At 34.4% G+C, this 26,633-nt stretch overlaps 1 protein-coding gene across 3 annotated transcripts in view; it reads left to right on the forward strand.

The window, feature by feature from the left end:
- Positions 1-26,633, forward strand: part of USP34 (ubiquitin specific peptidase 34) — a 225,087-nt gene that overhangs the window by 168,369 nt on the left and 30,085 nt on the right. For all 3 annotated transcript variants that reach the window (XR_010662332.1, XM_065929087.1, XM_065929088.1), the window contains exons 45-62: positions 2,589-2,735; positions 2,832-2,888; positions 2,985-3,062; positions 3,487-3,581; positions 5,573-5,745; positions 8,324-8,477; positions 10,411-10,489; positions 11,745-11,798; positions 11,907-12,002; positions 18,053-18,117; positions 18,214-18,289; positions 18,382-18,429; positions 18,520-18,585; positions 20,328-20,408; positions 22,274-22,359; positions 22,718-22,886; positions 22,986-23,060; positions 24,154-24,305. Coding sequence is in view for 2 of the 3 variants with exons in the window: in XM_065929087.1 (XP_065785159.1) it covers positions 2,589-2,735; positions 2,832-2,888; positions 2,985-3,062; positions 3,487-3,581; positions 5,573-5,745; positions 8,324-8,477; positions 10,411-10,489; positions 11,745-11,798; positions 11,907-12,002; positions 18,053-18,117; positions 18,214-18,289; positions 18,382-18,429; positions 18,520-18,585; positions 20,328-20,408; positions 22,274-22,359; positions 22,718-22,886; positions 22,986-23,060; positions 24,154-24,305 (1,751 nt within the window). In the remaining variant the exon portion in view is untranslated. The remainder of the gene's footprint in view (positions 1-2,588; positions 2,736-2,831; positions 2,889-2,984; positions 3,063-3,486; positions 3,582-5,572; positions 5,746-8,323; positions 8,478-10,410; positions 10,490-11,744; positions 11,799-11,906; positions 12,003-18,052; positions 18,118-18,213; positions 18,290-18,381; positions 18,430-18,519; positions 18,586-20,327; positions 20,409-22,273; positions 22,360-22,717; positions 22,887-22,985; positions 23,061-24,153; positions 24,306-26,633) is intronic.

Genomic DNA, 26,633 nt, shown 5'->3' on the forward strand with positions numbered 1-26,633 from the left:
AGTATTGGTCTAGCGTGACAATATACTCTGATTTTTCAAATTGACTGTCAGTTGCTGATGTTCTTTATCATAGTGAATTTTAACTGTCATATTTCAGTCATCTGCATTTTTGTTAATTTATCCTTTGAAGAATTTATTATATCCGATCCATCTTTCATCACAAGGTCACCCCCACCCTTTAGTCTTAGGAGTTTCTGACTGGTTTTTCTTTGTCTTTCTTAGTTTCTGCCAGTAAAACTATAAAATTAATTGTTAAAAAATAGCAAATCTTAAAATACTACTCCTCTAGTTAAAATTCCTCAGTGGTTCTTTATTATGAAATTAATTTTAGTGTTCAGGTCCAACTAGGATGGCACGTATTCCCTTCCCTTCAACCTCCTTTTTTTTTTTTTTTTTTCTTTCTTTCTTATTTTTCAGTGAGTTTTGTCATACATTGATATGAATCAGCCATAGAGTTACACGTATTCCCCATCCCAATCCCCCCTCTCACCTCCCTCTCCACCCGATTCCTCTGGGTTTTCCCAGCCCACCAGGCCCGAGCACTTGACTCATGCATCCCACCTGGGCTGGTGATCTGTTTCACCATAGATAATATACATGCTGTTCTTTCGAAACATCCCACCCTCACCTTCTCCCACAGAGTTCAAAAGTCTGTTCTGTACTTCTGTGTCTCTTTTTCTGTTTTGCATATAGGGTTATTGTTACCATCTTTCTAAATTCCATATATATGTGTCAGTATACTGTAATGTTCTTTATCTTTCTGGCTTACTTCACTCTGTATAATGGGCTCCAGTTTCATCCATCTCATTAGAACTGATTCAAATGAATTCTTTTTAACGGCTGAGTAATATTCCACGGTGTATATGTACCACAGCTTCCTTATCCATTCATCTGCTGATGGGCATCTAGGTTGCTTCCATGTCCTGGCTATTATAAACAGTGCTGCGATGAACATTGGGGTGCACGTGTCTCTTTCAGATCTGGATTCCTCAGTGTGTATGCCCAGAAGTGGGATTGCTGGGTCATATGGCAGTTCTATTTCAACCTCCTTTTTTATATCCCCCCACCACTGCCCACATCCAGCCTCACCCTGTAGTAACTGGAAGCCAGAGCAGTGCGTCACTTTTTGCTTCCTCACTTGTGCAGTTATTCATGCTGCTCCTACTGCCTGCAGCTCTCCTCCACGAGCACTCTTCTCCATTTTCTTCCCTTTCTCATCCTTCAGGAAGCAACTTGGTTTTCTTGAGAAGGTGTCCCCTGAGTGACCAAGTTCCAGAGTATCTCCTTGTCACCATACTTTTGTTATACAAGTACTTGTATTGAAAGTTACTTGTCTCACCTAATAGAATTTTGAGGAAAGAGGTCTTATCTTATTTATTCCTGTGTATTTCATCTTCTGAGACTTAATGAAAACTCAGTAAATGAGATTTTTGAAACAAAATTAAAAAATTTGTTAGTTATCCCTTGATTCCACTTATAATCTTTTAACAGAGTTGGAACATGCTATTTGAACTGACAAAGCAGTTTTACTGCTATTTATTGTTTTTTTAAATCATGGTTTTCACAATTTATTACCTGGGGTAAAAAGCTGCCACATGACATCTGGTTGATTATTTGTAACACAGTAATAATCATCTGATATTAGTTACATAATTGATTTCTTTAAGTATTAGTGAGCTGTATTATTGATGTGGAAATTTGAAAAAGCAGAAACAGCTTTTACGTAGCAAATTTGGGGGCTGTAGGAAAATAAGACAATAAAAGATAACTTCTGTTGATTCATTATCTTGTTTGGTCAAAGACATAAGTGCTATGATAGGGATTTACCAGAGGAAAATACTTCCTTTTTTTCCCCTCTCTTGACAAACATCAATTGTTGATAGGCTTGCTGAAGTCACGTTTATTGATTTCTATTCTGCTGTGGGAGAATTTTATTGAATTAGAAAGAGTCACAGATGCAGGCTTTGAGTATTACTGCTGTTTTAAACCACTACTAAACCAAAGTTCAGACAGGAAAGTTTATTCACCCTGTAAAGGCTTTGATTTTATGCTTCACAATACAAGTCTGCATCCCAAATTCCTTCCTGGAAATTCCTAGACTTACAAAAAATGAAAATTTCTTAGCTTATGGTACTTTAAGCAACTTCTGGCACCAAGACTATTAAACTGAAAATGCCATGTGCTGTGCTTAGTCGCTCAGTTGTGTCTGACTCTTCAAGACCCCTTGGACAGTAGCCTGCCAGGCTCCTCTGTCCATGGGATTTCCCAGGCCAAGAATACTGGAGTGGGTTGCCATGCCTTCCTCCAGGGGATCTTCCCAACCCAGGGATTGAACCCAGGTCTCCTGCTTTGCAGGTGGATTCTTTACTGCTGAGTCACCAGGGAAGTCCATGAATACTAGAGTGAGAATCAAACAAAAACTGGAGTATATAGTTCTTTCTTTGTAAATTTACAAAGATTTTATTTACCTGTTTTATTGTTGTTTATTCAAGAACCTTGTGATACTTTTTTTATTGTTGTTTGAGAGGTACATTTATTTGATTGCTTGATAATCCTCCTCCTTACACAGAAACCCTTTTCTTTCACAGGAGAGTGAATGCAAGGCATATAATCCTAGACCTTTCTGTAAAACATACACCATGGACAAGCAGCCTTTGAACACTGGGGAGCAGAAAGATATGACAGAGTTTTTTACTGATCTGATTACTAAAATTGAAGAAATGTCTCCAGAACTGGTTAGTACTGTAATGCTCCTTTGAAATGTTTAGAGATTTGCTCAGTTTTAAATTACTGAATTTTGTTTGTATTTTTTTTTTTTTTTTTTTTTTAAGAAAAATACTGTCAAAAGTTTGTTTGGAGGTGTAATTACAAACAATGTTGTGTCCTTGGTAAGTATTCTTCCTGTTTTTTGCTTTTTGAAAATTTTTATGTATGTTTTAGCTTATTATGAGAATTTTACCAATTTTTGGCTATTGATTGACTAGGATTGTGAACATGTTAGTCAGACTGCTGAAGAGTTTTATACTGTGAGGTGCCAGGTGGCTGATATGAAGAATATTTATGTGAGTAATGTATATATTTTTAAATATTTTTCCTGCTTTTCAACTGTTTGTGTATACACACACACACACACACACACACACACATATATATTTTTATATATGTAGAGAGAGCAGGCTTCTGTTTGTTACTTTGGGGAGAAAATTTTCATGTTTTCACCTATTTTCTTCTTGTGATGTTACTCAAATAAGAATTAAAGGTAGACCACAGAACTGATTTTTCCTAATCAGAATTTAAATAGTCGAGTTTTAAAAATATTTAGTAAGATTCAGAGCACCTTGTCAATTTTTTACTAAAGTTAAGAGTTCATTTTTAAAAATAAAAACTTTGTTTTCCTCTGTGCATTCTGTCCAAATTGTAATGAATTCTTCTTGTGTTTTTTGCATATTGCAAATAATAATATGAAACTCTTAAATGTGTAAACAGGAATCTCTTGATGAAGTTACTATTAAAGATACTTTAGAAGGTGACAACATGTATACTTGTTCTCATTGTGGGAAGAAAGTACGAGCTGAAAAAAGGTATGCTTTTTTGAAACCTAATTTTTGTCATTTTGATAAATCATCAAATAGAAGTAAAACACAAACTTAGGATAAATTAATGTTATACTTTTATGAAAATTACATGATTACATGATATAATCAGCTGCTTGGAGCTCATTCTTACACAGCAAATTTTTGTTCAGTTATTCAAGTAAACATTCAAGCACTCTTAATTTTTCTTTTATTAATCAGATATTTAACAAGGTGTGTATGATTGCTTAGTCCTTTCCCATGCACTCAGTGGAACATGATAAAGAATCTACTCATGAGCTGAAGATTTTCTCTGAACTTCTAAAGTGAGATTTTTTTCTGTAGAGCCAGCCACGAGATGGTTGGTTTAGGACAGAGAGTAGTTTTGGTAAAAATGTTTCAATCCTACCCTTGAACACTGAATAGAAATTAGATTGAAAGATTATGTAGTTCATTACTAGGAACAAAGGCAGAGAAATAGTAATGGCCTTATAAGTACTAAAAGTCTGGGATTTGACCACCTTGCCTTAAGTAGAGGATTTGCATTTATGGTAATAGAAAATAAGATTGCTAATACACAGTGACACCAAATGATTAACATCTGGATTTGAGGATTATCTGCATAGTTGATTGAAGCCATCAGAACATTTGCCTGAGAAAGAACATAACTGTTGCAAAGAACTCAGATCTTTGCCAACCTAAAAATAAAGAGGAAAAAGTGACAGAATGAAAGTCAGGAAGGGAAAAGAATCAGGATATTATGGTAACCCAGAATCTGGGGAAGAGAATTTCAAGAAGGTATTCATTCAATTGACATAGTCCGCAGAGATAAGGAAAAAATAACAGCTAAATAAAATCATTAAAATTTTCACAAAGATAGTTTAGTGATGTTTCTGTCAGGTTGTAGCAATAGAAGCAGAGTCATCAGAGAACATGACACAAAGTATAGATCATCATTTTAGAAGTTTGGCAGTAAGAAACAGAAAGAAAGATGGACTTTAGAAAGAACTTTGAAATCAAGCAGAGGAGTTTTCTACATGAAATAGATCTGAGCATTTTTGAAGACAGTGAATGAAAAGCTTTCTTTTCAAATTGCTTAATAGAAGACTTTTCCCAGATATATATGCACTTGAAAAGAATGGTATTCTTTTTCTCAGTCTCCAGAAGTCAAGTTGGTTGCAAAAGAGAAAAGTTATAAATGAATACACTCAAAGCATAGCTGTGCAGGCAGTTACATGTAGAAGACAAACTCATCTGACAAGAGGTTAGGCCAGAAGTTAAGGAGTTAAAACAGACTGGAGTCAGGCAAAAGTTTATTACTGTGGAGTAATGTAATTAGGAGTCCATGAAAGATAATTGAGAGGTTCCATTCTTATAGAATCTCTTATTTATTCATTAAGTTTGGAATAAGCTTATTGAATAAATCTATTGTTCTTGATAACTTTCCTTTTGAATCATTCCTTTAATTTGGCTAATATGATTCTACTGTGTTTTTTAAATATTGTCAAATTATCTCCCAAGAAAAGTATTATTCAGTCCTTTTGTACTCTTATCATACTACTAGATGTCTGTAATAACATAGTAAGTGTTCAACTGATCATACTCTGTTCTGTCTTCAAGCACTGGTTTTCTCAGTTTACTCATTCTTTGCTAAAAAATTTTATCTACTACCATGCCACTCTCTACTGATATGCTAATGGTTCCCAAATAATCTTATCTAACTCAGAAGACTGTGCTTTGCTCTCCCATCCTCATCATGGCATATTCTACAGTCTGCTGTAGTTTTTCATTTGTTTTTCCTATCTAGACGTGGGGAAGTTGTTTCAGAATAGAAAATCTCATAAGAAGGGGATAGATTAATAGATTTAATGAGAGCATGATTCAGAGTACTATTATTACTCTGAATAGAATATGGAAATAAATGTAGTATAAATGTAATCGATAATAGCTAGAATACTTTTGAAAGATAATTTTTAACAACTTTTGTTTTTGTCTTTCAGAGCATGTTTTAAGAAATTGCCTCGGATTCTGAGTTTCAATACTATGAGGTACACATTTAATATGGTCACAATGATGAAAGAAAAAGTGAATACACACTTTTCCTTCCCATTACGTTTGGATATGACACCCTATACAGAAGATTTCCTTATGGAAAAGAGTGACAGGAAAGAAGGTAATGCAAAATTTCTTTCTCTTGCCTATGTTTACTATAAATCACCATGACAATATAATCCTAATTACAACATTGTAATTAAATATACATTTAAGAAAATTAAATTGAATCTTAGAAAAATGTTTCTAAAGACAATATGGTATATTCAGACAGTTGGCCAATAAACATTTTGTATCTACTAGGACTGTGTTGCAGATACTTTTCTAGGCATTGGGGACACAATAGTGAATGAGATAAACATGGTTCCTGGTCTTGAAGAGCTTAAGTCTATTGGGCATGGCATATTTGAAACAGGGAATTATTAACATGAAGTGTTGTCAAATTGGTTGAGGGGAATCACAGGGTTGCTTTTAAGAGAAGGTGACATTTAAGCAGAGCCTGAGTATCAAAAGCTAGATTGAGAGGAGCGAATAATCTTGTTGGAGGGTGGGGGGTTAGTTAGGGGGTTGGTGAAATAGGCAAAAGAGTGGCAGTCAGATTAATCTTTTGTAGGCCAAGTTAATGATTTTGATCTTTATTTCAATGTGAAGCTATTGGAACATTAAAAGCAGGAAACCAAGAAAACCAGGTGAGATCTTGAGAAAGTTATTCTAACTATAGTAATAGAAATGGATTAGGGACTGAATAAAAGGAGTGTGGGGAGGCTATAAGGCAAAGTCTGGGAATAGAAGCGACTAGTAGGTAGGAGGGAAGTGTATGGCAGTATAGAGTTAATAAAACTCAATGACTGAGTGAAAAAATGAAATAAAGTTCCTGAACATCTGTCCACTATTTAGCTTGCTATCATAATAATGAGAATATAATGACAACAAAGAAGAAGGTGTCTGCCCCTCTGTAGCTTATAGTTTAGTCATTCTATTCCTAGAGGAAGGAAAAGTTGAGAAAGGTTTCTGCTTGATCAGTTAGGTGAATAGTGGGATCAATACTTCAAGAGCTCAAGAAAGAGGGAATGTGGTCAGAAGTATTGAATGCTGAAGAAAAGGAACAGTTCCAGTAAGACCACAAGGGTGGTTGAACATGTTGAAGATCTTTGGTTATCACAGCAATTTAATATGGGTATTGTGGTAGGAAGGCAGTTTGCAGTGAATTTAAAATAGCTCTTGAGTTACCTACAAATTGCTGTTCTTTCCATAAGACCAGTGATTTTTAAACATCCGTGTACATGGCCTAAGAACCATGATGAGGAATGGGAATAGATGAGGAGAGAGAAGAAAGCAGAACTGGTTTAGCCCTTACCTTTTCCATTCTTTGGCAGAGAGAAATTCTGTTTTACATAAGAGGCCTGGTGGTATTTTGTTTGTATAGAAAGTTATACAGATTTAAATTCTTGAGATTTGAAGAGCCACCATATTATAAAATTTAGGAAAAAGAACCATATTTTAATCTTTATACTGTATTGCCGGGCACTTAATGAGCATCCAATGAATGTTTTTCTCTTCACTAAACGGGAAATGAGAGATACAAGCAATGAATGAGCGCTGTTATTTCAAGAGAATAACATATCTTTTTGAAAAGAGAGGATGGTGATTGTAACTATGAAGGGATACAGGGTTAAGGGAGGGAACTTTGTAATAAAGTTGAGTACAGTTTAGGAATTTCAGGGAGTGGCCGAAAAGAGGTAAGTTTGAAAATACAGAGTTAAGAAGTTGACATTGTATATATATGTCCTACTTTTCAGAACGCTTTCAAACCATTTGTAAAGCAAGACTGCATAGTAACTGTGCTTGACTGCATTTTTCATGATGCCACCATGTGGGAAAATAACAAAAATGCCAAGATAAAGGAGTTTATTAGGTTGCAGAATCAGATCCTAGTATACCCAAACTCCTCAGCCATTGCTTTGACACTGTCAGCCATTTCTTCCTCTTCAGCTAATTGTTGCTTCACTTTTCATGTTAGACTGTGCACTCAGGTGAAACAAATCTGCTCTTTCTTACTTGCTTTTAATTATACCTTTCTTTCTTTTGATGGTGGAAATACAGATCGTAAACCATACATCTTCTGGAGTTTTTTCCTTAGTATCTATTATAATAGCCTTTCAAATTGAAATCTCTATGGTTGGAAGTATGGTTTATTTTATTTCTTTGTACATAAAGCTTCTAATACATAGTGTTTTTTATTAATTGATAAAACAGTTGGAAGCACGCTACCAGTACAGTGCTTCATTTTCCTTCACATGAGACTAATAGGCATAAATACGTTAATATCTTTCAGATCTTGTGTTTGCCTATTCCTAGTAAAGATAATATACACTGTTTCATTCAAGTTTATCTATTTCAAAAGGAATAGCCAGGTTAAACCAAAGGGGGGAAAAAAACATATTTTACATTTACTTGTTGTTTGAGATTGTCCCTAGTTATGCACTAACATCGTGGTTGTTTTTCCAGTAATGTGTATAAAAGTTCCTTAAAATTGTAGGCTATAAATAGTGACAGCAAATAAAGTTGTTTTGTGCCTGTTTGAATATATAAAGTATCTGTGCCTATTTCTGTGCATGAAGTATAGTCTATCAAGTGATTCTAAGATGTCACTGTGTGCTGTTTTCAAAATTATTGCCATTTTATGTAAATCATTTCAGGTTTTAAGGAAGTCAGTGATCATTCAAAAGACACGGAGAGCTATGAGTATGACTTGATAGGAGTGACTGTACATACAGGAACAGCAGACGGTGGACACTATTACAGCTTCATTAGAGATATAGTCAACCCACATGCTTATAAAAACAATAAATGGTGAGTTTTAAATATTTTTTTCTTGGGATTTTTAAAAAAATCTTTTTCTGTTTTTAAAGTATAAGTTTGATAGGTTTTTTCCTGAGATATGTTTTCAGATTTTTGTTTTCTAAACTTTATCTATGTCTGGAAAGGAGGCACATAAAATGTTTAAATGAAAGCAGCTTTCAAAAGATAACATGAATCCATTGTTCTTAAGCTTTATAGATTTCCACACTTTTTTGAGAACTTGATAAATGCTTACTCAAGAAAATTGAAGACCCTCAAGAGTTTTGCACACAGCTTAAGATTCATAGACAACATTGAACCTTCTGAATCTTACCTGTGTTCACTATAGGATGGCCACAAAGTCCTTATATATTCCTGCATATATATATATGCAGTTAGAAATTACCTGCATACTCCATTTTCTTCACTTTACTTTCCCCCTCTAAGCACATTCTATTTTATCACCTTTTATCAAGTTAATGGCTGGATGTCATTCAATCAGTCCTTAATAGCTGGTTTTTGGCCTTCAAATGTTGTTGGGTAAATTATCATATGTAGAGGCTGTTGCTGTTCTAGGCATTGTTCTAAGTGTTGGGGATATTGCTTTGAACAAAGTGTACATTGGTAAGTTGATCTGTGCTTAGCAGAACTCTTGCCTGGAAAATTGCATGGATGGAGGAACCTGGTACGCTACAGTGCATGGGATTACAAACAGTCGCACACAACTGAGCATCTTCACTTTTTTAGCAGAATAGTTTTGTTCAACTGTTTCTCTTTAAGCCATCATGTCTATGGTATCTTTTACTTTTTCTGGTCCATTTGAATATAAATTTTGAAATGGTACCTTTATCTTTGTAAGTTTTCCAGGCTCTTAATATTTTCTGTCCAATAGCTTTACATGTTATATTTATACAGACTTTTCATTCCTTGCTTGTATGAACTCTTTTGTTACTCCTAGACTATAAATAGACCTATGAGATTTTAAGGTGATTATGACTATGTTGTGAAACTATATTCCCAATTTCTAGTGGATTAAAATTGTCAAAACAAGAGCTTAGTTAGAATCAATTATGTATTAATGTTTGATCAATATTTGTGATATATTAGAATGTAATCTAATTATTTAAAAAATAGGCACAACACAGATAAAGTACATATTGTTTAGTCACTAAGTCATGTCCCATGAACTGTAGCATGCCAGGCTTCTCTGTCCATCACTGCTCCCAGAGTTTGCTCAAATTTATGCATGTCCTTTGGGTTGGTGATGCTATCTAACCACCTCATTCTCTGCCGTCGTCCTCTTTTCCTTTTGCCTTCAATTTTTTCAAGCATCAGGGTCTTTTCCAATGAATCGACTCTTCTCATCAGGTGACTGAAGTATTGGTGCTTCACCATTAGTCCTTGCAATGAATATTCAGGGTTGATTTCCTTCTTTTCTTTTTAATACACTGTCTAGGTTTGTCATAGCTTTCCTGCTAAGAAGCAGATATCTTCTAAGTTCATGGCTGCAGTCACTATCTGCAGTGATTTTGGAGCCCAAGAAAATAAAATGTTTTTTTCCACTTTTTACCCTTCTGTTTGCCAGGAAGTGATGGGACCAGATACCATAATCTTAGGTTTTTGAATGTTGAGTTTTAAGCCAGCTTTTTCACTCTCCTCTTCCACTGTCATCAAGAGGTTCTTTAATTCCTCTTCATTTTCTGCCATAAGTTTGGTATCATCAGCATATCTGAGGTTGTTGATATTTCTCCCAGCAATCTTGATTTCAGCTTGTGATTCATCCAGCCCAACATTTTACGTGATGTGCTATGCATACAAGTTAAATAAACAGGTTGACAATAGACAGCCTTGTCATACTCCTTTCCCAATTTTGAACCAGTCATATATACATATATTTATATATAGTACATATATACTTGATCAATACATATATGCTCTGCTTTAGGTATCTTTTTAATGATGCTGAGGTAAAACCTTTTGATTCTGCTCAACTTGCCTCTGAATGTTTTGGTGGAGAGATGACGGTAAGTTTTACTCAAAAATTTTTAAGTGGTTTGTGACTTTCCAAATACTTTACAGTATCATAAAACCCAAAAACAGTCATTTAACTTTCCTTTAGTTCCTAATTAAATCTAAAATTTGTTATTTGTTTAGTATAGTTACTAAGTTTGGAGCAGATACCAGACATGGCAGTTTTTAAAAAATATATATATATATTTTTACTTTTTTTTTTCATTTATTTTTATTAGTTGGAGGCTAATTACTTTACAATATTGTCGTGGTTTTTAAAGATTTCTTCAACTGATTAAGAAGGTTGACTTACAATTGAAAAATAAAAGTATAAGAGTTGAATTACACTGACACAAGACATTATTGAATAAGTTGTTTACTTAAATGCTTTGGGATTAGAGCAGGAAGAAATTGCTCTTTATTGACTAACTATGAGAATTCTTTGACCAGGAAGTTGGCTTAAGCTGAACTTTAAAGATCGTTCCTTGGTGCTTTCTGTAACAGTAGCAGCTGTTATTACTAACACTACTAGTGACAGGATAGAAAAGGGTTATCTGTTACGTAATTAACAGTTAAGATGTAAAAAAGACAGCTTTGAGTAGTCTTAAAATAATTTCACTTCTTCATATGCATTTTACCCTGGTAGCAATTTTCTGAAAATTTAAAATTTTCCCTGTTGATTCTCTAAATCAGATATTAAAAAGTAATTTATATTTCACAGATAAGCCCAGATAAAGTTATATTTTCCTTTAGTAACTATGTTTATTGTGAATAACTGGTTGCCATTCTGGATTTTAATGAAAAGGCTTTCTTATTACTCTTTGATGTTCTTATGTACTATTCTGAATTGAAAAGAAGTAGACAAATTCTTAACACTTCGAAAATGAGTAGAAGAAGGAAGTAAATAATGTGTTACCATTGAAGGCATAGCTAAACCTATGCATCTCTAGGTGTTATTCCTAGAATAGTTCCTTAAAAAAGATTAAAAAGAAAACAAACTTTGCAAAACCTTCCTCTTAAAAGGTAGTTTTTCAGATTGCAATCCATTTTATTAAACTTTATATATTGGAGGTAAAGTACCTTAAAAATATTTTGATCTTTTCTTTGCCAAAAATTTCTGTCAAAGATTTTTATGCGATAATGCTATTTGAGAACTGTTTACAAAATTACTATAAAGTTTTAAATATCTGTTAGTAAAATATTTTGTATATAAATACAGCTGAGTGTACCCATTTCTTAAAGAAGGAAAACTTTCATTGTTTTATACAGACCAAGACCTATGATTCTGTTACAGATAAGTTTATGGATTTCTCCTTTGAAAAGGTAACCATTTCTTTCATATATTTTACATTGTTTTCTGACTCCCATATTATCTACTTGTATAGTTAAACTATGTCAAAATGAAAATATACTATTTTTTCCCTCTTGAAGACCCACAGTGCATATATGCTGTTTTACAAACGCATGGAACCAGAGGAAGAAAGTGGCAAAGAGTACAAATTTGATGTTTCATCCGAATTGCTAGAGGTATGAGTTAATTTAAGTTTAGCAACAATTTAAAAGCATGTTAAGTATTTATGCAAGTATTCTATAATATAAAAGCAGGCTCAAACATCATTAGTATCTGTAATCCAAAGTAGACTGTAACACTATTTATTTTACAAATAGTCTTGGTAATACTGACATATGACAGGTGAACATAAAGTGAATGAGATTAAAGGGAGTGGAAAACAATTATTAGTAACACTGAAGAAAAGAGAGGTAAAAGGTTTGTGGAATTAGTGCAAGCTCACAATTAACTTGTATGATCGGTGATACATTTGGATTGGGTGATAGGACTGGGAGTATTCCTTTTCTTATGCTTCATGTTATACACAAGTGTATTTTAAATGCATTTAAAATGTTTGTATATATATATTTTAAAATGTGTCTCATTTGTAGTAATGAAGCTCTCTTCATTTAATAATATATTAAGTGATATTGTTAGGGATTTATAAAAAATATTCATGCTGAGTATGTTATATCAGTGTTATAAGCTGACTCAGCCAAAAGTACAGAATGTAAATCTGCAGGAAGGTTTACCTGGTAAACATGTAATCTTCCATCAAGACAATTAAACTTTCATTGTTTGAATGACTGGTATTTTGCACTGTTTTGGTCAAGTCTTAAAGCTGAGGAGATTTTGTGCCCCATTCTTAATGGTATCTTGCCTACCTATAATTTTCTGATGCAGTGCCAAGAATATTACTTTCTCCCAAACCCCTTAATTGGGTTTACCATCAGAACTAGAAATCAAACTATGAAACTCACCTGTTTATACAAAAATTTATTTCAACTTCTATCATAATAGCAAAATTATTACAGATTATCATCATCATTATGTGCAAGACTTTGTGTTCCCAAGGTATTCAGGTAAATGTAGACTATGTGCTAGATGAGGCCCTAACAATATTTTATGATAGTCAACCCACTTATTAAAGTAAAGTAAAATTTTAAATAAAATCTTAATGATGTACAGTTGACATATGAACAGCACAGGCTTGAACTGCAAGGTTCTACTTATATGTGTGTTGTTTTTTTTTCTTTTCAATAAATGCAGGATGTATAAATAAATATGAATTTATTTTTCACATTCTCTTTTCATGTTTGATGTGTAGTTTTCACAATACATATAATATCTACAGTGTTTTGTATAAGACTATTGAGGGGACTTCCTTGATGGTCCAGTGATTAAGACTCCAAGCTCCCAATGCAGAGGGCCATGTTCGATCTTTGATCAGGGACCTGGATCTTACATGCTGCAACTAAAAAAGATGCTGCATGCCAGAACTAAACATCCCACATGCTACAGCCGAGATCAAAGACTTTGCCTGCCACAGCTAAGACCAAGTGCAGTCAAGTAGATATATATTTAAAAAAAAAACCCAAAAACTGTTGATGCAGGTATTGAGAGTTCATCTCGTAAGCAGACAACGTAAACATACCACTATAGATGAATATAATACAGTACTGTAAATATATTTTCTATAGCTTATTTTGTTGTAAGAATACAGTATATAACACATACACAATATGTATTAATCAACTGTTTATGCTCTCAGTCCAAAGACTTCCAGTCAACACAAGTAGGCTGTCAGTAGTTAAATTTTGGAGAGAAAAGTTATATACAGATATTTAATGCAGGACTTTGGCAATCCTGACTCCCTCATTGTTCAAGGGTCGGTCAGCTGTAGGGACTTCTCTGGTGGTCTAGAGGTTAAGACGCTGCCCTCCCACTGCAGGGAATTTGATCTGTGGTATAGGAACCAAGGTCTCGCATGCCACACAGCACAACAAGGGTCAACTGAATATTGCTTATTTACATCTCAAGCTTCCTAGTCTCAAGACTTCTTTATATTCTTAATATTGAAAACCTTAGAGTTTTAACTATTCATTTTTATGTGGTTATATGTATCAATATTTACCATATTAAAATTAAAGCAAATTTTAAAAATTTATTTTAAAAAATAACCCATGACATGCTGGTATAAATAATTTTTTTTAAATGTCCTTCAGAACAAAACAGTTCAGTGAGGAAAGTGGCCCTGTTTTGCCTTTTTTTTTGTTTTTACAAATCTCTCTTAATACCTGATTTAATGGAAAACAGCGGGAGTCTCATAACAGCTTCTGCATTTGGTTTCTTGTGATCTCATTCATCATTGAGCCTCTGGAAAACTCCATTGTACACTCAGAAGAGAATGAGGTGGTTTTTTTTTTTTTTTAAGGCTGATAACATTTTAGTTTAGTTTTTTTTATTAGTTTAACACTAGTTAAACTAATAAAATTGTTTGAATCCTTTTTTAAAAAATTTAATTGGAGGCTAATTACTTTGCAATATTGTGGTGGTGGTTTTTGCCATACACTGATATGAATCAGCCATGGGTGTACATGTGTCCCCCTCTCCTGAACCCTGCTCCCTCCCCATCCCTCTGGGTTGTCCCAGTGCACTGGCTTTAAATGCCCCTTTTCATGCATCAAACTTGGACTGGTTGTCTATTTCACATATGGTAATATACATGTTTCAGTGGTATTCTCTCAGATCATACCACTCTTGCCTTCTCCCAGAGTCCAAAAGTCTGTTCTTTACATCTGTGTCTCTTTTGTTGTCTTGCATATAGTGTTGTTGTTACCATCTTTCTAAATTCCATATATATGCTTTAGTATACTGTATTGGTGCTTCTCTTTCTTACTTCACCGTGTATAATAGGCTCCAGTTTCATCCACCTTATTAGAACTGGTTCAAATGCGTTCTTTTTTATAGCTGAGTAATATCCATTCATCTGCCAATGGACATCTAGGTTTTTCCGTGTCCTGGCTATTGTAAACAGTGCTGCGATGAACATTGGGGTGCACGTGTCTCTTTCAGATCTGCTTTGCTCAGTGTGTATGCCCAGCAGTGGGATTGCTGTGTCATATGGCAGTTCTTTTTCCAGTTTTTTAAGAAATCTCCACACTGTTCTCCATAGTGGCTGTACTAGTTTGCATTCCCACCAACAGTGTAAGAGGGTTCCCTTTTCTCCACACCCTCTCCAGCATTTATTGTTTGTAGACTTTTTGGTGGCAGCCATTCTGACCTGCACGAGATGGTACCTCATTGTGGTTTTGATTTGCTTTTCTCTGATAATGAATGATGCTGAGCATCTTTTCATGTCTTTGTTAGCCATCTGTATGTCTTCTTTGGAGAAATGTCTGTTTAGTTCTTTGGCTCATTTTTTGATTGGGTCATTTATTTTTCTGGTATTGAGCTGCATGAGCTGCTTATATAAAGTTGTTTGAATTTTACAGACACCCTATGACGGTCACTGTACCTACATGCCATCCCCATTCCCCACTCCTCCCCTCCCTAAGCCATTCTTTGAGGACCCCTGATCTACATTGTGACAAAAGAGAATCCCAGACTTTTACTACAATAGAAAAATAAGCTGAAAAAAAAAAAAAAAAAAAAAATAAAAAAAAAATAAAAAAAAAAAAAAAAAAAAAAGAAAAATAAGCTGAACCGCATTACTCTTTTAAAAAATAATAATTTTATTTATATATTTTCATCTGTTTGGTGTTTGTTGCTACGTGAGCATTTCTCTAGTTTCAGAGAGTGGGGGCTACTCTCTAGGCTTCTCATTGTGCTTCTGTTTTGGAGCACAGGCTCTAGGGCATTCAGGCTTTCAGTAGTTGTGGCATACGGGCCCAGTAATTGTGGCTCCCAGGGTCTAGGGCACAGGCTCAGTGGTTGTGGCACACGGGCTTAGTTGCTCTGCAGCATGTTGGATCTTCCTGCTTTAAGGATTGAACCCCTGTCTCCTGCATTGGTAGGCGAATTCTTTACTACTGAACCACCAGGGACACCCCAGCATTATTTTTGGTTGCAGAGCTAAACCAAACATTTTCTCCTATCTTTGTTGTAGCTTATTAATTTAAAATGTTTGACTACATATATGTTTTACTAAAAATTAAATAAAATATAATATTTTTATTGTATTATTTAACATTAACATAGATTTTAGGCATAAACTAGAATCTAATCCTTTAGATTTCTTCAGTTGAAATAGAGCTGGGAGCAGACTTTCTCAAAGGGAAAATAGACAATTTTAGAACCATAAAATATATTAAGTAAACAAACATAAATTGTAGTGATTGTTACGGATAGAACAAGCAGAGTGCTCAGAAATGGAATGGAGTTGATCAGGATTGCTGGAGGGGGCAGGTAATCTGGATATGTTTTAAGTTAACCTTACACTGAGACTTGAAAGTCAGTAAGGAATTAATCATGTGGTAAGTTCTCCAGGCAAACAGAACATTATGTATAAATCTCTTGAAGTAGGGTAGAGCTCATTGCCATGTTTCAGAAGCTGAATGATGATCTCTGTGACTGTGGTGTTTGATAAGTGCCAGGAGGAATGGCCCAAGATGAAGTTGGACAGATACGTATAAAATACCCGGGAATGTTCTCATCAGTGTAGTGCAGTAATCTAGTACTTAGCCATACTCAGTGGCTCCACATACATTGTATGGATACAACGTAAAAAGGGCCATCAAAAAACCAAATGAATATTTCTGTAGGACAGAAATTGTGCCCAGTTGGCTCAGTTGTGTCTGACTCTTTGCGACGCCTTGGACGATAGCCTGCCAGGCTCCTCTGGCCATGGAATTTTCCAGGCAAAAATGGAATAGAATGAAAAGCATTGAGCCTGGTGGAAACCAGGGTCTACCAGGCTCTAAGACCAAGCAGTGGTGGTTGAGAGTTAAGTTCTTGTGGGGTAAAGGGTGACAAACATTATGACACAGGAGCTGAGCTTGTGGAAAAGCAGGAAGCTTTAATGGGGCTCTGTTGCTGTGAAAAGGCACTGCATTGGGATTGGTAAATGCTGTCAGTCTCTCCCCGGGGCTGTAAGAAAGCTGCAGTGGTTAGAAATGCTAGAGGAACAAGAACTCTGAAGCAGGCCAAATCAGGTCTGTGATTTTTCCAAATATTGATAACATGGAGCAGGAGCCCTAATTAGCGATTTTAAGACCTGATTCTAAACTACAGTAGTGGACAGGGAAGGCAGGTAGAGGTGGTTTCAAATCTTCAGAGGGATGAAGAGAGTAATACCTATAATCAAAATATAGGGGACCTCCCTGTGGTGGTAGAGTGGTTAAGAACCCGCCTGCTAGTGCAAGGGACACGGGTTTGATCTGGCCCAGGAAGATCCCGCATGCCACAAAACAGTTAAACTGGGCACCATAACTACTGAGCCCTTGCCCTAGAGTTGTGCTCTGCGACAAGAGAAGCTACCACGATGAGAAGCCTGTGCACCTCAAGGAAGAATAGTCCCACCCTCTGCAATTAGAGAAAGCCCGTGTGCAGCGATGAAGACCCCAGCACAGCCAAAAATAAGTAAAACTTACAATAGTCAAAACATAAATTTATTCCAGATAAAAGTAATTTTATGGAACTGTCAGTTACTTAAATCATGTTTAGGGTATTCAGAAAGGGAAAAGACACAAAAAATAAAGTCAGCAAAGCAATTGTATAGGACAGATGTCAGAAATATTTTTTCATGATTATTGTAAACAAAGAAATTACCTCTCACTAGATCTACGAAGCTGAATAACTTTTTTTCCAATTTTTAAACATAAACCTTTATAAAAATATCAACCTGCCATCATTTTCCTGTGTTATTAACATAGCATAGTTTTGTTTATTATATGTTATCTCTTCAGACAGGTGGAATTTCAGAGTTTGTACTTCAAAAATTTTCATAAATTTAGAATAATTTATTTATTTATTTTATTTCATAAATTTAGAAAAAAAATTTATTTTTATCACCACCAGTGTGGTGGCTTGAGTTAGCCAGATAAGTAATGATAAATTGGATCAGGTTTAGTGATTACTTCCATATTCCATTTACCTGGAAAAAAGTCAACATGAATTTTAAGTGCATGTATTTTTTTGTTTTGTTTTGGTTCCTTCTAGAACAAGGCTTATTTTGTCTAATAAAAATATTGGTAAAATGTTATGAAACATGCTTTCTGATACCTTATGTTAACATTTTTTTCTTCAGTGGATTTGGCATGATAACATGCAGTTTCTTCAAGACAAAAACATTTTTGAACATACATATTTTGGGTAAGTTTGGTAGATTTTAATAAGAGAACTTTTATTACACAATTTAAAAAAAGTCTTACTTCTTGAGAATTTTAACCTGTTATTTTCAAATTCTAGGTTTATGTGGCAGTTGTGTAGTTGTATCCCCAGTACATTACCAGATCCTAAAGCTGTGTCTTTAATGACAGCAAAGGTAATATATGTATAACCTTAGATAATCTCTTCAAAAATTGATGACTTTAAAATAATTAAATCTTTTTTGCTTAAATTTGTCCTTTCTTGCAGTTAAGCACTTCCTTTGTCCTAGAGACATTTATTCATTCAAAAGAAAAGGTGCATATTTTATTTTTTAAACTTTTGTGCTATTTATGTCATTTATCAGATAGCTCTTAAAACCTCCAGTGACTTCTTTTTCTTTTTTAGCCCACAATGCTTCAGTGGATTGAACTGTTGACCAAGCAGTTTAATAATAGTCAAGCAGCTTGTGAGGTGAGGTGAATAATTCAACAAAGAAAGGCATAGCTTAAAATTCACTTTCTTGTTTTCTTTTATTCTTAACTTAGATGCTACAGCAAAATTATTTTATCTATTATAAATCATAGAGAGCCCAGTGTTCATTATTCCTAAAATTACTTGATAGCCAAGAGAAATTTATAATTATGTATCAGCTTCATTACACTGAGTAAATAATTGATTTTCAAGTTACTTAAAAGTTCTTGTGTTCTCCCTGTCATGTATCAGAAGGAAAAAGTGTAGAAGATTTAGGACTGCACCAGGTATTTCTTAACTCCTTCTGCATGTTACCAGAAGATACTAAAAAAATACATACCTCCCTTACCTCCTGAGGAAAATAGTAGATCTCTTACCCCCTGAGGAAAATAGGAAAATCTGTCCCAGTAGATCAATTTATGTCCTATTTTATCTTTTCCAGAATTGCCTTATAAGAGAAACATATCCCTTAGGATAATATGCACACTGGTAATAATCACTTAGCCATATTATTGTCTTACTGTTGATTATCATGTTTATGGTCTTGCAGAGTGGTATGTATCTTTCTAGGAATGCAAGTCTTATAAATTTCCAGAAATGGGAGACAGCAGCATGGTGTACAATGAGATTAGTTGAAGATTTTTTTCATATAGAGGTTTTTAGAGAGATTTTGAGTTTTTTTCAGTTGGTTTGTTTGAATTAGCCTTCAAACAAAATCCTTTCCACATTTTGCTTTTGTCTTATAAATCTTTTTTCACCTATAATACAGTTGACCCTTGGACAACAGGGGTTTGAACTATTTGTCCTTTCATACATAGATTTTTTTCAGTAGATATGTACAGTACTGTACAATCTGTGGTTAGTTAAATCCGAGAATGCAGGGGAATCTCAGATACAGAAGGTCAGCTATGGAACTTGAGTATTTGCAGATTTTTGTATATGCTGGGACTCCATATCAAGGAGCAGCTGTAGTTACCTTTTTTCCCCGCTCCGTACCACTTTGTCATTTGTTCTGCAGGATTTTCCACATGCTGGTTTTGACCTATTGCATCTTTTGGGTATTCTTTGACATACTCCTCTATTTCCCCTTCCTCTTCATGATTTTTAAGAAACTGGTAGATGCTGAAGCTATATTAGGTCATAAATTTGTTTTGTTTTTGTTGTTTTTTAATAAAGTTGTCACTTCAGTTTTTTCACTAAGAATTGGCCCCTAGAACTCTCTCAAGGAGTTAAAATTCTCTACAGTTGTCAGCAATTATGTGTATGCGTTAATGAGCAGTACAGTTCAGTAAAGGAGTTAAATATATGATTAAGAGAGATCTTGAAATTAATAGGAAATTGTCTGAGCTAAGTAAGTGTAAAACGTTTCGTGTTATCAAGAGAACATAAATTGGTTTTAAACAGAGGAAAAGTGAATCATCAGATCCTATCTTATTAATAGGAGCAAAAGATTCTACAGTGTGACATTTAAGAAGTCTAAGAGGAAAATAGTATTCCACTTTGTTAAGCACTGCCAGTTGTTATCATGTGGGTTGTACACTGTAATGTAAATGGCATCCATGGAATTCTGTATTGAGAAGACTTTGATTATGACTTTAGGCATTTTAGATTTTAGACTTTCTACCAGTTGAAAAATCTGTTTTGGTAAGAACTTAAAATAATTCAAATGTCAGTTAAAATCCTTGTGTAGTGTTTATCCCCAGCTGTTGGTTGAATATTAAAATCACATGATTTTCTTACAGTGGTTTTTGGATCGCATGGCTGATGATGATTGGTGGCCAATGCAGATACTAATTAAGTGCCCTAATCAAATTGTGAGACAGGTAAGAAAAATTTTCTTTGAAAAAGAAGTAGTTTTCAAGTAGTTGATTACTCTGAATTTGCCCAGCATTGAAAGCATTGAAAAGATTGAGCTCTTAACACAAAAGTCACTTTGCTGTTATTTTCACCAGCCTTTTGGCACATCAGTTATCATTCCGTTCAAGTGATTAAAATAATTCACATTTCCTGGTTATGGGAAGATAGCTATAACTGCCTGTTTTCTCAGTTATGTGTATTGTCCTCGGGGACACAGGATCGATGTGTGACATGTGAATTGTACTAATACTTTTTCAGTTCCTTAGATGCTCTACCCATGGTAGGGTACGGTAATAGCATTGAAAGTTAAATGAATAGTATATAACTTATTTCTGTGACAGATTCTGAAATGTCACATGGATCAATTTATTTTCCTTAAACCAATGGAAAAATTAACAAGGAAGAAAAAACACATATATCCACTTATGATACAAAACCAAAAATTTAATCTGAAATATGCTGCTTTAAGTTATTCTTGATATATAATTCTTATAAAACCTTTTGATGTGTAAAATTTAGTGGTTTTTAGTCCTATTCCCAAACATGCAACTATTATCTGTGTATAATTTTATAATACCCTGAAAAGAAATCCCATACCTATGAGCAGTCACTTCCATTTTATCCTTTTCCTTCTCTTCAGCCCCTGGCCACCATTCATCTGCTTTCTATCTCTATGGATTTGCCTATTTTCACCATTTCACTTGAAGAAAATCACACATTATGTGTTTTTTTGTGATTGGCACGTTGTGGCTTATATCTGCAATTTGTTTCTTCTTACTGCCAAATAATATTCCATATATGAGATTTTGTTTCTCTCTTAAGCAGTTGATGAACGTTTGTGATGTTTCCACTTCTTTGCTAGCTTGAATAATACTGCCGTGAACATTCATGTCCAGATATTTGTGTGGACATATGTTTTCAGTTGTTTTGGATATATACATAGAAGTGAATTGCAGGGTTGTATGGTCACTATGTTTGACATTTTTAGAAACTATCAGATTTTTTATCATAGAGTCTGCACTTGTTTACATTCCCAGCAGCAATCTGTGAAGGTTCCAGTTTTGCTACATCTTCTTCAACATTTGTTATCATCTTGATTTTAGCCATCCTAATGGGTGTGAAGTAGTATATCATGGTTTTGGTTTGCATTTCCTTTGTAATTAATGATATTGAACATCTTTTCATGTGCTTATTGGCTATTTGTATATCTTATTTAGCGAATTCTTAGACTTTATTTTTTAGCTGCACTGGCTGTTCGTTGCGGCACATGGGGCTTCTCTAGTTGTGGCGTGCCGGCTCAGTATCCCGGCAGCATATGGAGTCTTAGTTCCCCAACAAGGGATCAAACCTGTGTCCCCTGCATTGGAAGGTATATTCTTACTACTGGACCGCCAAGGAAGTCCCACCTCAGGCATTTTTAATCCATAATTTTTTGGATAAACTTAAATTGTTTTCTCCTCGTCATTGAGGTTCTGATAAGCAACTACCCTTCCCCATGCCACTTTTCTGAAAGAAGTGGATGGCAGGTTTCTTTCTACTGTATCTCCATTAGTAAAGTTTTCATGAAGCTTTGTAGTTAGTAATCTCTACTACTAATACCTATAGTTTATTGTTGCTTTTTCCATTATAAAACTGAACATTGCTTTTCAAGCTAACTCTACCTTTTGTCCTCAGTCTGTAGTGGAGACTCCAGGAAAGCTTTAGAATGTCAAAAGATAATCTGTGAGAAAAATATAAATGAGCAACAGAATTTTTGATCATGTTCATTTTTCAGTATCTTTGTTACCTGACATGACTTGTCTCTTAGGTTGTCATATCTTTTCACTTGTAGATGTTTCAGCGTTTGTGTATCCATGTAATTCAGAGACTTAGACCTGTGCACGCTCATCTCTATCTACAGCCAGGGATGGAAGATGGGTAAGAAGTATACCTTTTGAACTGAACATTTTAGGCTTTTTTATTACCTGCCTGCAAAGTATTTTTAAATATCTACACTGAAATATTTAGGTTCTCCTATTTTAAAAAGTCTATAATAATATAAATCAAGAAGGAAAATTTTTGTTTTATTTTTATTTAATTGCATTTTCAAAATCCTCTACAGGGAACTTTGATTTAGTCTTTTTGTTTTGATTTCAGTGAGAGAGAACTGGAATCCAACTGTTTGTATTGCTATAATTACAAAGATGATAAATTCAGATTTTTAATATTTCTCCTCCCAGAATATCTATTCCCAGACTTCATAGTTTCTCTAAGATACATAAAATTATGTTTTCAGGTCTGATGATATGGATGCTTCAGTAGAAGATATAGGTGGTCGTTCGTGTGTCACTCGATTTGTGAGAACTCTGTTATTAATTATGGAACATGGTGTAAAGCCTCACAGTAAACATCTTACAGAATATTTTGCTTTCCTTTATGAATTTGCCAAAATGGGTGAAGAAGAGGTGAGGCTGTATCTTGTTTATTTTTGGTATTATATACTTATTTTCAGTATTTAAAACATAATTGTATTTATATTTTTAAATCAATATTTTTGTTTTTAGAGCCAGTTTTTGCTTTCATTGCAAGCCATATCTACAATGGTACATTTTTACATGGGAACCAAAGGGCCTGAAAATGTAAGTACAGTTCTGCCTCACATCAGGGATATTTAGAGGTCATAGTTTCAAGTTGCACCATGGAAAGATAGTGGATTTCCTTTTAAGTCCCCTCTAGCCCTGATATTAAATGATTTTAGGAGTCTGTTCGGTTGATATCTTTAATGGATCTAGTAAGAGAAGAAACAACCAAGCAATACATTTCACTGGTATGGCCCAGGATCAAAACCAATAAATTTAGCAAAATGACCATCACCTGCTTTAGTTTCCTATCGACATATTGTGTTTCGGTGAACATTTTTTTCTGACCATATTTTTAAAGCCCTTTGCTGTATTAAATTTGTAAGTCTTCTAAAAATTCAGGTAGCTAGTCTGTTCATAATACTGAAAGTATTTCATCAGTTTTATATTGTTTGTAATGACCACATTGGATTGAATGCTCTATTTGTTCTATCTTACTAAATTCTTGTTGCAACCCTAAGAGGTAAGTACTGTTGTTATCTCCATTTTACAGACGCGGAACTTGAGGCATAAAGAAGTTATTTTACATGACAGTGAGTTAGCATTTGATCCTCGATTAGACTCCTGAACAAAACTATTAGCCACTATGCGGTCATGGTTCTCCAAATATATACTGTTATTATCTAATTCCCGCCTAGGTGGCTACTTATTCAGTATTGCATTTCAAACTCCTGATGAATTTCTCTTTGAAATGCCTACTCTTTGGATTTTCTGAAAATTGCAAATATAGATTCCTTTATTTGTGTGACATTTTTATTAAATACTTTCTTATCATATTCATATGAACTTTGATCCTGATTTATCTTCCAAAGAACTTAACCTATAAGAAAAGTTACTATTAAAGAATTTATCTCTTTAGGTAAGGTAAATACTCACAGTATTGGGAATTATTGTTCTTTACAACTCTGCCTGTTAAATCTAAAATTGTCCTGAGTGTCATTTAGACTTGTAAAGTTAGGGTTAGGCCTTTGAATGTTATTTTTCCTGCCATCATCTACCCACCATCTACCCTGTATAAAATAATCAAGCTTTTTGCTGTCAACCTAATGTTAAAAAACAAGTATATTAAAAATGAATTGTGTTTATGTTCTAGCCTCAAGTTGAAGTGTTGTCAGAGGAAGAAGGAGAAGAGGAGGAGGAGGAAGAAGATATACTCTCTCTGGCAGAAGAGAAATACAGGCCAGCTGCCCTTGAAAAAATGATAGCTTTAGTTGCTCTTTTGGTTGAACAGTCTCGCTCAGAAAGGTGAAATGTTTCAACATTCAAAATGCTTAAAGCATGTTTGGTTTTATTCTTTTTACATATTTGTTTTATCATTCTTAATTCGGTGGCTTTTGTTACTTAATTCTTTTTAAATAATAACATGATTCATCAACTCTTGTAGCATAAGTATTTCAGTCCTTTGTACCAAACTTTTACTTTGCCTCTGAGTCATGTTAGAAGTATACATTGAAGAAATATACAGTAAAATATCTAGCAAAATTATATGTGCATTCATCTTTTAACCTAGCAATCCCACTTCTGGGATTCTGTTCCCAAAATACAGAAAAATGTATATTTATTGAAGCAGTGTTTATAAACAGCAAAAGACTGAAAATGTCCACAAAGATGGGACTAGTTGAAGAAACAGCATCCCCTCTATAAGAGTACTCCATTGCAGAAAAAAGAAGAATATGGAATCTGTATATTACCATGAAGAAATCTTCAGGATAGATATTACTAAGGTGAAAAAAATGAAGGTGGACAAAAGTATATATAGAATACTATATATTTTTTTTTTTTGGGGGCCGCATGGTTTGGCTTGCAGGATCCCCGAGTCCTAACCATTGGACTGCCAAAATATTCCCTACAGTATGCTACTTTTTAAGACAGGGGAGGCTGAGAGAGACAAAGTGAGTGAACGAGTGTGTGTGTGTGCATGCGCGTTCGTTTGTGTGTGTGTGTACGCGTGTGCGCGTTCGTTTGTGTGTGCGCATGCACATGCATACGCACATAACCAAGCCTCATTATACATGGATCTCCAATTTGCAAATTTGCCTACTTAGCTGAAATTTATTTGTAATCCCCAAATCAATACCTGTGAAGCTTTTATATTCATTTGTGGATTACAGAATGTACCAAAAATTTGGAGTTGACGTGACAACACACTTCCCCAGCTGAGGTCAGATGTGGTGACACTATGCCTTCTTGTTTCAGTTCTCATATTGTAAACAAACTTTTTTGCGGTATGTGCCACATTTTTCACATTTATGCTCTTTATTTGGTCATTTGGCTGTTTAAAAATGGTCCTAAGCATAGTGCCAAGTGCTATCTAGTTTGTTCCAAAGTTCAAGAATGTACTAATGGTCAACATTAAATCAGGTGTCTTGAAACAGAAGCACACATATGAAACAAGGTAACATATTGATTTATCAATGAAAATGTTATGACCCAGAGGGTCACAGGAACCAGCTGTGTGTTTTCCCTATGAGCAATGATTCAGTGTTCACTAATTCAGTGTTTGCATCTCCGTATAGAGCATAAGTACTGCAAATGACAGGAATTGAGTTTTTTTTTGAATTGAAGACTACATTTTTAAAAATAAACTTTAAAAACAAGTTTCCAGTGGTGGGGGGGAGGAGAAAACAGACTGGAGGGGACAGGAATGGAAGTTTGACTTCTTTGAATGTAGTACATTGTTTTGTTTTTTAGATTTATTTTTGGAATCATGTGAATGCTTTATATAATTATAAATTTAATAAAATGCAGTCCCTAAAAATCAAAAGCAGACTGAAATAAATGAGACTAACTGTATATTGAGTTGGTGACATAAACATTGGAGAAGAATTAATTAAAGTGACTTTAGAACACGTTGATTTAACTGTAATTTTTAGTGGTATGTACCTGAAAGACAAAGAAAAATTGTAAAATTATCTTAAAGTGTTTTGCTAATTATATTGTTAGTATTAATATAACTAGAATTATTATTTTGAAACTATGTTATAGAATAAATAGATAATTGTTAACATCATTAGAAACCAAGATTTTCAGAAAAAGAAAAGAGGAGAAATATTAATATAAAATTGTAGGATGTTTATTTAACTTCTTTAACACTAAATTTGAATTTGGCAATATCAGTAGAGTTCATGGTATATTTTGTCTTAAGCAAACAAAAAATGTATTATGTATCTCCATTTTCTGAAAACATCTAGAAACTCTGTCCAACCCAAAATCAATGAGTGCCACTGGCATCTAGATATCATTTACCACTGAAAAAAATCAAGGTTCCTTAGGAAAATGGCCAGTTCCAGGTTTTGGGCAAGAAATGAATGGGAAGCCTTGAACATTTTGTCATTTTGGAAAGCAGGGAGGCTATCAAAGACTGCTGGGGTCTTGTTAAAAGGTCTCAAGAGTCAACTTGAGGAGGTTTCTACTGGTCACAGACTGGACAACTTGAACATCAATAATAACAAGAAGTAACTGCAAGTGGACTAAAACATTTCACGGATATTTACATCCATGAGTTCATAATGATACCTAAAAGCAAAATTTTAAAAATTATTGGCAACCTTTGGAGTATATTAAGAAACCAAA

This window comes from Muntiacus reevesi, chromosome 3 (assembly GCF_963930625.1).
Source record: "Muntiacus reevesi chromosome 3, mMunRee1.1, whole genome shotgun sequence".
Classification (NCBI taxonomy): domain Eukaryota; kingdom Metazoa; phylum Chordata; class Mammalia; order Artiodactyla; family Cervidae; genus Muntiacus; species Muntiacus reevesi.